Source organism: Anomaloglossus baeobatrachus, chromosome 1, assembly GCF_048569485.1.
Source record: "Anomaloglossus baeobatrachus isolate aAnoBae1 chromosome 1, aAnoBae1.hap1, whole genome shotgun sequence".
NCBI classification, from domain to species: domain Eukaryota; kingdom Metazoa; phylum Chordata; class Amphibia; order Anura; family Aromobatidae; genus Anomaloglossus; species Anomaloglossus baeobatrachus.
In genome coordinates, this window is record NC_134353.1 from 531,811,617 (window position 1) to 531,825,944 (window position 14,328).

The 14,328-nt window shown below is 40.3% G+C and overlaps 1 protein-coding gene across 2 annotated transcripts in view; it reads right to left on the reverse strand.

Moving 5' to 3' along the window:
• Positions 1 to 733: 733 nt before the first annotated feature.
• The window catches only part of ADAMTSL1 (ADAMTS like 1), a 483,577-nt gene continuing 469,982 nt past the window's right edge, over positions 734 to 14,328 (reverse strand). The window contains exons 28-29 of one of the 2 annotated variants that reach the window (XM_075316452.1): positions 11,843 to 12,063; positions 734 to 5,074 (exon numbers count right to left, since the gene is read on the reverse strand). In XM_075316452.1, the coding sequence (XP_075172567.1) occupies positions 4,968 to 5,074; positions 11,843 to 12,063 (328 nt within the window). In that variant the 3' untranslated portion in view covers positions 734 to 4,967. Of the gene's footprint in view, positions 5,075 to 11,812; positions 12,064 to 14,328 lie in introns of both variants that reach the window. The other variant, XM_075316459.1, reaches the window with a different exon arrangement.

A 14,328-nucleotide genomic window follows, 5' to 3' on the forward strand; every position in this document is an offset into this window, starting at 1 on the left:
CGACGTCGTTACTGGCGCCGGATGTGCGTCACTTTCGATTTCACCCCGACAAGATTGCAGTAGCGATGTCGCAACGTGCAAAGTATCCCTTACACTTCTGCAGTCCTTCCCCAGCAAAACCTATGGGTATAAAAAATGCTGTGCGCACACTGTGTTTTTTATACCTGCGGATTTATCCGTGGAATTTCCGCTGCAGAATTAATGTGCATGTCACTTCTTTTCTGCAGATACCTGCGGTTTTTGCCATAGATAATGGTAAAAAACGCAGGGATCCACCCGCGGCAAAACTGTGGCAAAAACTCGGGTGCGTTTTTACAGCGGTTTTTGCCGTGGGTGCGGTATTCTGCCAGAGGGTGCGGAATTTTCTTAAGAAAAGTCCATTTTCTAGTGCACACATAGCCTAAATCTGATTATTTTTCCGCAGCATTCTCATTCCTCCAATTGCACTTCACTCATTTAAACAAAAGGATTTTTTTGAGCATGTGCCAGTTAATTTCTATACTACACCAGATTTATCACAACCACCTACTTCTGAATGCTAAGCTAATGAGAAACCTCCATAATAACCAACAGATGAAGATGTGTTATCTATTCATGGAGATCTGCTCTGCTTTTCATTAGACAGAAAGGCTAAAAAGATCTATAACAGAATTCATACAAACTATGTGAGCTTTCTTTTTGTTCACCCAAAACACAATAACTGTAACAACACCATGTCATAAAAAGTCCCAAAAATAATTTTATCTGGAAAACAATGTACAATTATTAATATTGCACTTTTTTTGTACAGGAAATTCTAATAAATACAAACAAAAGCTATACATACATAGACATTTTATATTATTAATAATAATGTATCTTGGCAACACACACTTTGCGCACAGATCGTCTTTTAGAAAGTGGCCGTATCATGTGCATTTATAATACGAGAAGGGTACAGACACTTGTTACAGTGGTTTCAGAGGCAATCATTTATATTCCTGCAATGATAATTACAACATAAATAGGGCTTTTGTTTATCGCTACGTTCCAATAAATTTCTGTAGCAGTCGGGAAAAGAAAGGCAGATACTGCAACTGTACTAGACCATGATTTTTGGTTGAAAAAAGCATGAGAAAACTGGACTTCAGGGAAAAAATATTTTTTTTTAAAAAAACCTTTTATTAAATGTGATCAAATCATTGCTATAGCGTAACGTGAAGGTCCTGGGTCCCCATGCAAAGTTCATAAAAGGACCCCGCATCTACAAATATGCTCAGTGTTATCATTCCTCTTGGCTCAAGATATCCTAAGAATAGCACGAGATGACCAGCTTTAAAAAAAAAAAAACAGAGAAAACAAAAGAACTTTTAGCATGATGCATAGCTAGTAATGTCGCCACATTATTGATAGGAGATTGGCCAGGAAAAATGGTAAGAAGGGACACGTCTGTACACTTCTAGACTGTTTATAATACTGGTAGATTTTAATGTGGAAAGGAATTTAGCCTCCCCTTTTTTTAAACATCTATTTTTACACCCTATAGTTATGACCATGCTGGCATAAAAACTGGACATCATTACTTTGACATTCGTAACACCTATCTTATGGTGAGGCAAAACTGTACTAAAGGATTAACTAAACTTTTTTAAATCTAAATATTGATCAAACAGCAAAGTTGTGAATGTTTGCAATATACTTTATCTTCATTAAAATATAATTTTGCCTCCTCTCGCAAACACTATACTACAGTGCTATTTTAACTGCTTAGTTCAAAGTACGTAAGAATTTGCTTTCAGCTGCTCATCAGCAAGAATCCATACTCTGTGTTAGGAACTCTCCCTGTCTTAATACAAGGATACAGTTCCACTTACGTATGACTCGTGCGAGTCTCGCATCGGTATCCCCCGGCACGGCTGCACACTTTCCTAAGAGGAGCGGGTCGGCTGCTTGTATTTCCATGCAGCTGAGGCGCTCGTGTCTGGAGAGTGTGCGGCTGTGCCTGGTGATACCAATGTGAGACTCGCACAAGTCATACGTAAGTGGAACTCCGGCCCAAGGGAAAGGAGCAAAGAGGCTCAAACAGGGAAAGTCTCATACTCTGATTGCAAATAAACTTCAAAATTATAATATTAAGTGGCACTGGTGCTCCTAGGACAGCCAGCCATGCAGCATCTATGCAGAGGTCTGTCCCATTTCACACTCCAGCTATCTGGGGCAAATTCATTCCCACCAAAACCACAAGGCAAGAATTGACAACATCATAACCTTACCTATACCTATTATCATCTTATCTATACCTATAACTATACACTTGCTCATTTATTTTCTTTTACCCTTCACATATTTACTTTTTTTAAACACAGCTGCTCCGAGAAACCATCAAGCACAGCACTCATCCTGAAGTATACACTCCATGTGGTTATTATTGATCATGCTGTGACAGGCAAGGTTCCTTTACAAATTCAATCATTTTTCTATTTATTCCTACCCATCTTATTCATATTAGTTTAACCCTTGTCCCTCCTCCTTATAGCATTCATCTTTAATCTTGGCAGCCATGCTTTCTTTCTCCTTATTCAGCACCCTCCCTCTTCAACCTCTTCAGGTAGTGCACTATTCATATTTACAATTATTTCTAGCATCTTTATGGTAGCGTCTTTATGGTAGAGTGTTAGTACTAAGTATTTTGTATTTAGATTACAATTTGTTGCTGAGCAGCAGTTGAAAGTAGATTTTTAAGGAACTTGAACTAGGCGGTTACAAGAGCTTTGCAGAATGATGTTTGGAGAGAAGAGTCAAAAAAGGGTTATTAAGTAGATTAAAAAGTCCATAACCTTAGAGAAACGTAACCTTAATTAAATAAAACCAGACATTTATTTACTTTTGAAGGTGAGTTTTACACAAAACTTTATTTGGGAACAAGCAAGTTTTGAAGTCTCTTTTTGGGAATTTTCTGTAACTGAAGTTCAATAGTGATAGAAAATCTATTGCAAACAGTGGTTTATTGTTTGTAGTGTTTTTCCCAACTTTTGGTGCTTTTTTGTATGATGACATTTTTTTCTCAAAATGCAGGATAACTTTTTTTTACAGGTAAAATATATCTTTGTACCATGTTAGCCAGTAGAGATAAAAAATTGTTTAAAAGAAGTGAAGTCCTCAGTAGTTGATACCTTTTAATGGCTAAAAGCACCATGCCTGATGAAGAGACCTGAGTTGTCTTGAAAGCTTGCAATTATTACCAACTTTTCAGTTAGCCATTAAAAGGTATCAACCACTGAGGACTTCAGTTCTTTTAAACAACTTTTTTTAGACATTTTTCTATAGAATTATTTATTGGAGATGAAATATTGGGTACGAATGTCTGAATTAAAAAAAAAAAGTCTTAATAGTTCATGGCCACAACTGATCACAACTCAACTGGTTTGTTCGGTCCCTGAACCTATCTAGGGTAATGAAGTGATGCGTTCCTCCATTAGCTTCAATGCAGCATTTTAGTAAAAGTAACACCGGCTACATTTACACGGGCTTTAGTCTGCATTTTCTTACATATGATCCTGTAAGAAGCTTGGAATATGCAGCCAACATAGCTAGTACTGTACATTGAAGACTATGCAAAGCAGCACTCATGAAGGCCACTGGGTAACATGGCAGCTATGCTGGGGCAATAAAGCCAATTTCCATATGTATGGCATTTACATTTTCACCTTGAGTTCTTCTGTATACATAATAAGGTCAAATGGCTTTAAGTCATTGGCATAGATTTTGTAAGAGTAAATTATAAATAATAACATAATATTCGGCTTATCTCCTAATCAGAACCATCAGTTGGGAATGTTAAGTGCTTAGTAAATGTGGAGTTCTGCTTTTGGATAGAAGAAGAACAAACTATAAATGGAGGGAGAGCTGGTTTGTTATGAGTTATATATTATTATATGTATTATATCTCCTCTGGGGATTCCTCTATATCAGTTACCAGTGGACCTGATTCTGATTGTTTATGCCGTTTACCCTTTTTTGTCTGTATCAGATGAATGCCAGTTTTCGTCTGACACCAATATGTAGCCATTGATGTAACTCACAGTTTAGGTTTAGTGGAAAAACCCTTGATGAATTTAAAACATAAAATAATCTAGCCCAGTGGCATCAAAATGTACAAGTAACAAAGTGCTAACAAAAGCTTAAATAATTCTCTTCTTTCCCACTAATATTTCCTTTTTTTTTAATTTGCACATTTCTGTTTGCCTTGTTCGTCGTTCTCAAGCATCACACTCTTAAAGTGCCGGTGAAAATAGCAGAATCTGCTTTATAATGGTAGTCACCAATTTCATATAGCTTGAACTGGGGACAAGTGATTTATGGACCACAAATCATTGCATGGTGGGTTATGCCCATAACCCTTGTCATCAAAGTTATATCTGTGCAAGAAACAGGCTCACTAGTAAGCAATGCTGCTGTTCTTCCAATGATTGTTGGAAACACTCCGTCTCTCAGATTTGGTTCCATTTATTCCAGTAGATGATTGGTCCCCGCTATTATTCCTGTAGTGTGCGTCATTGTGCAGTGCTCTGTGTTACATTGTGGGGTGGCAGAGAAAGCACAATAGAAAAATAGAATTAAAAATTACAAAAATACATGTACATCCAGAGGCGTCCATTGTCACCACATCATTTATGTCCCATTATAATCCCTTTTGTTCCTATGTTGATTGACAATCCTTTCATAGGCTGCAGCTTCCTCTGAAATGAGGTCCATAATGCAACCAAAAATATATGTGCTTGGTGTCCTTATCTCATTACCCCAGTTCAGATCATGAGTCAGGCACGTCCTGTCTTCTGGCAGAAGACCACCTTGTTGAGTTCTTTTGAAGGACTGACCAGCGCACAAGTAAATACTAGCACAGGATCATCACAAGCTTGCAGATCAGTCCGGTTCTTATTCACGTCACCTTACCAAGCTACGGCAAAGTTAGGCTTCTGAATGGGTCGTCATGCTTTCCCACAAGTCCCACAGCAGCGAGATTTAAACTGTGCAAGCTGACAAAGTTTCAGCTGTTTCACTTTTTCACAGTACCTGGTTGTATCTCTGCAGTCAACTAAAAGAAAAAAAAGGAAAAAGAATAGGTCACCTTAGGTAAACAAAAAGCTCAAAAAGGGATAATCAAAAGGCAGTAAATCAAAATGGTTAACAAAATCTACCTAAACTACATATATTAAAATTACAACTTTATTAAATTAATTTGAAAATCACTATATCCCACAGTAATTTACACACACAACAATACAAAAAAACATACAACATAAAATACCCCAGGTACAATATATAGGAGCACCCCTATTAGATAGTATGACGGGGTAACCGATGATCCTAAACAATTTAATAATGATGGGGACTGATATACTAACTGATCCTTATGAGAATGCTGTCCACTACCTATCAATGGAGATAGTTCAGTTACACGCACCCTAGGGTTCAAGTGGTGCCCCCATTTCCCCGGCGGCTATCCCTCAGATGGAGCACTGGGAGACTCCTCCTGTCATATGTGCAGTTCCAGGGAACTATGGCAATTGTGCCCAATCCTGGCCTCTTGATGAACCCCACCATATAGGTGTAGGGAAACATGTTGAACTTGGGAGAATCCTTTTTTTGACACCTATCCAGGAATACCTTGGTATGGTATATTACCATATGAAAAACATCCACGGGGATGCTATCCTGAATACTCCTACAAAATAAGTTAATGTGCCCTTTGGCTTCACGTACATTGTTTGGACAAAATGGAATAGGTTGGTTTATATTTGTGTGTTATTACATCTTGTCTACAGTAGACAAGGGAGTTTAGGGATATTTATCTGAGGGATAGCTGCTGTGTAATGGGGGCACCACTTGAACACATTTTTTTTATACTCATTTCAACATATCAAAACATTGATAGAACAAACTCATTGATCTATTCATGATCAAGAAAGGAGAAACAAGAGGTATGGGACTTGTGAGGCGGCACTAAGGCCTCTTTCACACGCCCGTGAAAATCACGCACATGTTTCACGGACATGTCAAAGATGCGTATTGCCCTCGGTGAGCTGTGTGTATGGCATTGGTGTGTTCTCCGTGTGTTATCCGTGATAACATACGGAGAACAGGAACTTTCTACTCACCTGTCCCTGGCATCTCTGTCCGTGGTGCTGATCGTTGGTCTCCGGTCCTGCCGACTCCCCGCTGCTGCTGCTTCCGTCCGCAGTGAAGTGAATATTAAATGAGCGGCGGTCGGCAGCAAGTGACAGCAGCCCCAGAGACTGCAGGGCTGGAGAGGGGGAGTAAAGGTTTTTTTTTTTTTAATAGACACATGTCTTTTCTCCGGTGCGTGTCACACAGAACACATCCGTGTGGTCCGTGTGTGTTACGTGTGACACGTTTGCGTTCCGTGTGACACCCGTGATGCCGGAGAAAAACGGACATGTCGGCATGTGGAGCACATGGGCACACGTAAGTACGGAACGGACACACGTTCCGTGCAAAAATACTTACGTGTGCCCGAAACTATAGGAAAACATATGTCAACGTGTGCCCATGTCTCCGGTACGTGAGAAAACTGTCCATGCACGTACCGGAGGCACGGACGTGTGAAAGAGGCCTAAGAAAGTAAGGTCAGGCGCCCACCAAATCCCTTAGGTGGGTGCGTGTAACTTAACTGTTATATATCTCCATTGATAGGTAGTGGACAGCATTCTCCTATGGGTCAGTTCCCATCATTATTAAAATGTTTAGGATCATCGGTTACCTGTCATTCTATCTAAGGCCTCTTTCACATGTCCGTGGCTCTGGTACGTGTATGGACAGTTTTCTCACGTATTGGAGACACGGGCACACGTTGACATATGTTTTCCTATAGTTTTGGGCACACGTAAGTATTTTTGCATGGATTCCGTACTTACGTGTGCCCGTGTGCTCCACACGCAGATATGTCCGGTTTTCTCCGGCATCACGGGTGTCACACGGAATGCAAACGTGTCACACGTAACACACATGGACCACACGGATGTGTTCCATTTGACATGCACCAGAGAAAAGACATGTGTCTATTAAAACAAAACAAACCTTTACTCACCTTCTCCTGCCCTGCAGTCTCTGCCGCTGCTGTCACTTGCTGCCGACCGCCGCTCATTAGGCTCATTTAATATTCACTTCACTGTGGCCGGAAGCAGCAGCAGCGGGGAGTCGCAGGACCGGAGACCGAAGATCAACACCACGGACAGCGACGCCAGGGACAGGTGACTAGAAAGTTCCCGTTCTCCGTGTGTTATCACGGATAACACATGGAGAACACACGTGTGCCATACACACAGCTCACCGAGGGCAATACGCATCTTTGACATGTCCGTGAGACACGTGCATGATTTTCATGGGCATGTGAAAGAGGCCTAATAAGGGTTTTCCTATATATTGTACCTGGGGTATTCTATGTTGTATGTTTTTGTATTGGTGTGTGTCTAAAATAAAGATATAGTAATTTTTAAATTAATTTAATAAAGTTGTTATTTTAATATATATAATTTAGGTAGATTCTGTTAGCCATAGGTCACCTTAGATCCCAAACATGATAAATGGTGGCTTAAATGCGGCGCTTTCTACACCACTTACAGGTGCTCACATTCCACTGAATGTGCAACTGAGGAAGGTCCGGTGGGATCGAAAACATTTCTAAGCACGTGAATTGATGAATAAAAAAACACATCGCAGTAAATTTGGGAGTGCTTTGTCTTAATACTGAAAGATGTGGCCTTGGAACCTACTGAGGGCACCCTTATCTTCCACTACTATTTAAAACTAATAGAAGTGCCATTAATTATAGATTTTCCAAACATGAGAAATGGCAAATGCAGTACAAAAATGTCCCAAACATGCTAAATTGCCAGCAAAGTGCATAAATGTTAACAACCAGGGTACATTATTATCAGTCTTTGATATGGAGACCTGTGTGGCACATGTTGTGGTTTGCGCAATAACAAAAACAGCACAATGTGGACTAGTTCAATGTTTTTGGTTTTAGGAAAGCACACATCTTAATCTGACATCTGATGCACAGTCCTGCTTCATCTGGCAGCAATATGTTTTGGTTTCAGTATGAATCATTAGCAGAACTGAATAATGATGAAAGATGTATGGCAATATAAAAATGGATGTACATCCAATAAGACATCACATCAGCAGTGTGCGCATTTTATATGCTATGTAACATTAACGCCACTGTTATACAGTGCAGCCCCAGCTGAGGGAGATTTTTTTGTAGTTTATTAAATTAAAGAGGCGGATTCCAATAACTTATGCACAACAGATTTCTGTCATATACCTTGTTTTTTCACCCAAGCATTTATTCCATCATTTAATACAGTATTTGAATTTTTACAGCAATACTATACTCATTCTAGGAACTTGTTGCACACCACTGATTAATTTTTATGCATTACATTTCATAAGGTACAATAAATATGTTGGCAATACAGAGTATTAATAGACATAACAAGTGTGATATCCTACAAGGCCTTTAAAAAGTACTCATACCCCATGAACATTTCCAATTTTTTCATGTTACACCCACAAATTTAAATGTCTTTTATTGGGATTTTATGTGACATACCCACACAATGTACCAAGTATTTGTAAAGTGTAAATAAATTGATGGTTTCCAAATATTTTAAAAATATCAATCTGAAAATGGTGATGTTCATATGTATTCAGCATCCTGTAATTTGATACCCCAAAATAAAATCCTGAGTGACCTCCATAAGTCATCTAATTAGTAAATTGAGAAAACCTGTCTGTAATTTATTCTGAGTAAAACTACAGCTGTTCTGTGAAGGACTCAGAGGTTTGTTTGAGAACATCAGGACACCGCATCATGAAAACCATAGAACACACCAGGCCAGGTCAGAGATAAAGTTTTGAAGAAGAGTAAAGGAAGGTTAGATTATAAAAAATAGCTCAAGCTCTGAACAGCTCATGGAGCACAGTTCAATCCATCCAAAAAAGGAAAGGAGTATGACACAACTGCAATCCTACCAATACATGGCCATCCACCTAACCTGACAACACAAGCAAGGAAAGCACTAATTAGAGAAGCAGCCAAGAGGCCTATAGTTGATCTGCAGGAGATGCAGAGATTCACACTCAGGTGGGAGAATATGTCCACAGGCAACTATTGGGCAAACATATACTCCACAAATCTTTATGGAAGAAAGCCACTTTTAAAAAAAAAAATCATAAGAAGTTCTGTTTGTTATTTTCAAACAACATGTAGAGGACACAGATAGCATGTGGTAAAAGGTGCTGTGGTCAGATAAGCCCAAAGCATAACTTTTTGAGCTAAATGCAAATGCTATGTGTGGTTGACAACGAACTGCATATAACCTTGAAAACATCATCCCCACACTCAAACATGGTGGTGGCAGTATCATGTTGTGGGGTGGCTTTTTTCAGTAGGTACAGGGAAGCTTATCACAGTTGATGGGAAGTTAGATGGAGCTAAATACAAGGCAATTCTGGAGGAAAATCTGTTAGAGGCTGCAAAAGCACTGAGACTCGGGCATAGGTTGACCTTCCAGCAGAACAACAACCCTAAACATACTGCCATAGCTGGAATGGACTGGTTGAGATCTGAACATATTCATGTGTTTCAATTACCCAATCACAGTCCAAGCCTTAATCCCATTGAGAATCTCTGGCAAGACTTGAAAATTGCTGTTCACAGATTCTCTACAATCAATCTCACTGAGCTAAAGCTATTTTGCAAAGAAGAATGGACAAAAATTTTAGCTTCTAGATTTGAAAAGCTGGTAGAGACATAACCTAAAAGACTTGCAGCAGTAACTGCAGTGAAAGGTGATCCTTTAAAGTATTGACTTAGGGGGGCTGAGTACAAATGTACGTTACAAATTCAAGATTTATATTTTTAACGTATTTAGAAATCCATGTATTATTTCCTTTTACACTTCACAAATACTTCTTACTTTCTGTTGGTATATCACATAAAATCCCAATAAAATACATTTACGTTTTTTAACATTAAAAAATGTGGAAAAGTTCTAGGGATATGAATACTTTTTCAAAGTATTCTATATTGTGGTTGTCTTATACCTGTGGTTTAGTATAAGATTAATTTCTTATATTGTTTGTTGTTCTAATGGGACTATATTAATAGTAAATTCATAAAAAGAAGTCTATTGAATGTAGGCTATTTGTCCTGACAAGTAGAGGCTGTGTACTAAGCGCATTAGCTAAACTGTATGACAAGATGACAGAATTCAAAGGGAGCGTGGCTTATTGGCAACAATTGGCTCATCAATGTCAGTTATGGCTGTCTTGGGCAAACAGGAAAGGCATCCATTCTACTAAGTTACCTGGAATTAAATGTAGCTTGTAAGCAAATGCTGTGTTAAATGCCCTTTAAATGCATTAGTGGCACATTAAACTAAGAATAGCAATTAATACCTATGCATGCTATATCCCATTTTTCCCATGCTTTGTACCACTTTCAATGGCTCTGAGGGATTTTGGAGTCTAATATACATTTCCTTTAAACAGGCAGAACAACTATTTTGCTAGCTGACCAGTTTATCCCCTCCTTCTGCTGGTGAACTGTCTGTTAAAGACAGCTGGTCAGGTTCACCAAGCTTGCCACCCTGCTACTATAATATTAAAATAGATTATTCTTGCATTACAACAAAGTCCTTAATGCCCCATTAATAATTTCCTAGCCGGTAAACATCAACCTTTTATGTCTTGCTCTTCATATGCAAATTAGCCAAGACTTGTCAAGTGCGATATTAGTTTTCCCATACTAGCCAAAGACCCATGGAGCATCATTCTCCACAGTGGCATCTTTGAACTGGCAGAAATCTTGCCTGTGTCCTGCCTGTCTCCACAAGCTGGGGGTACTTCCCCTGGCATCATTGGCCAATTTTGCATGCCCAGGAAGACAGTGACGTTGAGTGCACATTGAAATACTAGAGTTCTTCCATGGCAGCTGAGTGAGAGAACTGGCATCACTATGACTTACCAGGTATGGACAGTGGACCGATGAAGTCGGGGGTTGTACACCTGCTTTCATTGCGCATGCCCAAGCATTAAGCAGGCAAAATTTTTGACAGATACCGTGAATTGTGTGAAGGAATTCAAACATGCCTTTTTAGATGTAATTAAAGGATCTGGGGCCAGGCTGGCCATGGGAAGTGACAGAATGCTGGGCTAGTCTTGGCATATAACAAATGATGCATAAAAAGTTGATTTTTAGTTTTGACATTTTTTTGTAGGACACCAGTGATCTTTTTGGAACGAGAAGAATAAGCCAATTTAATGTTATAGTGGTTATTTGGCACGCTTGGGGACCTGACGGGCTCCTTTGGAATCATTTTTCTTAATATTATACTTAAGATCTCAGCCTTCTGAGCCCCTTTAAGTAAAGGTCAGAGTGTAGGAATTTGTACTTCATGGCACGCAATCTTGCAATATCAATTTATAACACTGCTATAATAATAATTTAGCACAAGTCAAACTCAGTAAAATAGCATTAATGAATTTACTTATGGCTGCATTTGCTAAGGTGCGATGTTGGTGGGATGTGAAAATGCAGCAACGCAGACAATTTGTAGACAAATTGGCAGCAAATCAACAGAGAACTGTGTGCCGCAAACATGACCACTGAATGACACTGTGTAAGCTGTGATGACACTAAAGTAAAGACTGCTGCTGTAAAACCGGGCATTTACACAAAATATTGTCAATCAGTGAGTTGGATATTCATGTCAATGGGCCTTGAAACCCACTTAGGTCGTACCTTAGTAAATCCAGCCCTTACAGCTCATACCGTTCTCACAAGGTGCCATGTTGCAGCGTTGCCAGTTTGAAGGCCGAGGTCTCCAGGAACACATATGTTCTGGAACAGACTTGCCAGTTCGATGATGAAGACATTCTACACGTCTAGACTGGAAACCGTAGCTGCCGCAAGTGGCTGTGCATAGCGTCCAAGGAGATACTCTCCACTGTACACTGCACATATCAGCCATGCAGTTTTGTGTATTAAGTGGCCTGGGTGAAAGGAAAAAAAAGTTCACTTTTAGAAGATCACATAATTATTCACAATTATTTTAACATATCTCAAAAACAGTTCACTTCTGAAATAAAATACTGTTAAAAGGATTGACCACTACTCAAACAGCACCTTCTCAATGGCTATATTCCCTCAAGTAAAATAATGACACCTAATCACCTCCGGTGCTGGCACCATTACAGGGTTGTCGGCACTGTCTCTCCTGAGGACTTCTGAGACATTTTGTTAGTGAAGCTTACCTTACTGCCTGATCCCTCTGTGGTTCCTACTAAATCTGATTTTAGAGTATTTAAATGACATGAAGCGTATGGAAGAGTTAATGGCAACAGACCAAAAATCTTATGATCAGTTTTCTAAAGCCTGGGTCAGTTGGTCTTTGATGGTGGACTTGCTAACTTTTCAAACATGGTTGACAATTTCATAGTGGGTATCTTGGAAATGTATGTAATTCCTGCGCAGTGCTATGTAGGTGTGTGGGGATAACTCAGGTTCACTCCTCTATCCACTCCAACCCTTTTTTTTCTTTTCTTATTTTCTACTTTTTACATCACTCTTTCTTTAGGATATCAAGTTTGTGATATTATTGGACTTGTTTGTATTTTTCCTTACTAATTAATAATATTACATCACTGCCATATGTAATGTGTGATTTTTTTAGTTCTGATAACAGTTTTTAGATGACCTTACATATATGTGTGGCACCCCTGAGGCTCATGTCGCCACAGGGTATTACACTTCAATTAAGGTGCGGTATCTATCTCAGGTAAGGGGGGGGTTAATCACTGGTGTTCCACATCCACACACTGCATACAGTATAGGAGCCTTCTCACAGGGTGGGATGGCTCAGGGTAGGCAGGGGGGGTGACTATCACGATACATGGGACTTCCCCGGTCACTGAAGCCAGCCACCTGTGAGGCGGGGTCCACCTGGGGTAGATATAGGCGCAACACATTCACACAATCAGATCCGTCAGGACCATAGTTCTGGCAAGACATCTCTGGACAACTTGGACTTTACTGGGCTCGGGGGCTTTGAGTGGGAGCTCAGCCAGGGTACCTAACTGCAGAGGGGGACACCTTAAAAATAGGACTCTCTCACTTCTTCACTCTCAAAACACCGGTGGTGACCCCTTTACCGGATCTGGGATTGACCTGAGGCCATCACGGCAGTGACCAGTGTGACCGGGCTGGCAGCTGAAGTTGGTAGTAAACTACAACCTGAACCCGCAGAGACTGTGTTGGCTTGTCCTGCGCTTAAGCGCCAACGGCCATTACAACCCTCATCATCCACCCAGGGCCCGCTCCACCTGTGGGGAGCAACACCATCCCAGCTGCCTTAACATTTGCCCCAGAGAGGAACCCGGCAGTGGCGGCTATTCCCTGGCCGCATACCACAGGTGGCGTCACGACAAACTTTCCCCAGTACCCCGCTTCCCCCACCATTTACTGTACGCCTCAGGGCAACGGAATCAGGCAAGGCCACCCGTGACATCGCTTGACCCGACCCGCGATTGCCCAACGACGAGTAAGTTAACCACCTGCCCCGTGGGGCACTACATATGCCTTATACTTTTAGCTATTAGACCAATCAATGTTCTGTATTGGTTTGTCATATCTATATGCAATATTGCACATATATTGATATATTTGCTCAATATATATGATTCCTAATAATACTTGATTTAACAACAAAAGAGGAGACACAGATGCCGTTAGGTAAGAGGTACCGCTCAGGACTCCCATCCTGTGGTCACAGATTACTGACGTGGCATATGAATAAATTTGCACCATGTCTGAGGCCACATGCACATAATGAGTATTTGATGAGTTTTTTTACCTCAGTATTTGTAAGTAGAGATGAGCGAACCCATGGAAGTTCGGTTTGGCGGGTTAAGCCAGACTTTAGATAAAGTTCGTTTTTTGACCTGGATTTGACCTGAACCCCAATGTAAGTCACTAATTGGACAGTTCGGCTCTCTGCTCACATGCAGCCAGCCATAAAGAGATCACGTCCGGAAGCGGATAGGCAGGTTTTTCCATTTTTTTTGTTTAGTGCACACTATATCCATTCATGCTGTTGTTGCCCCCAGTGCGACCCGTTCAAACACTGCAAACGCCTTGCACTGGGCTGAGCACTGAGCTTATCAGCACAGCGATGCTCACACTAATAATTTGCATATGTAAAGCACCCGAACTTTTAACCCAAACTCTGTTGTTTTTGTAAAGTCTAAGTTCGGTATGAG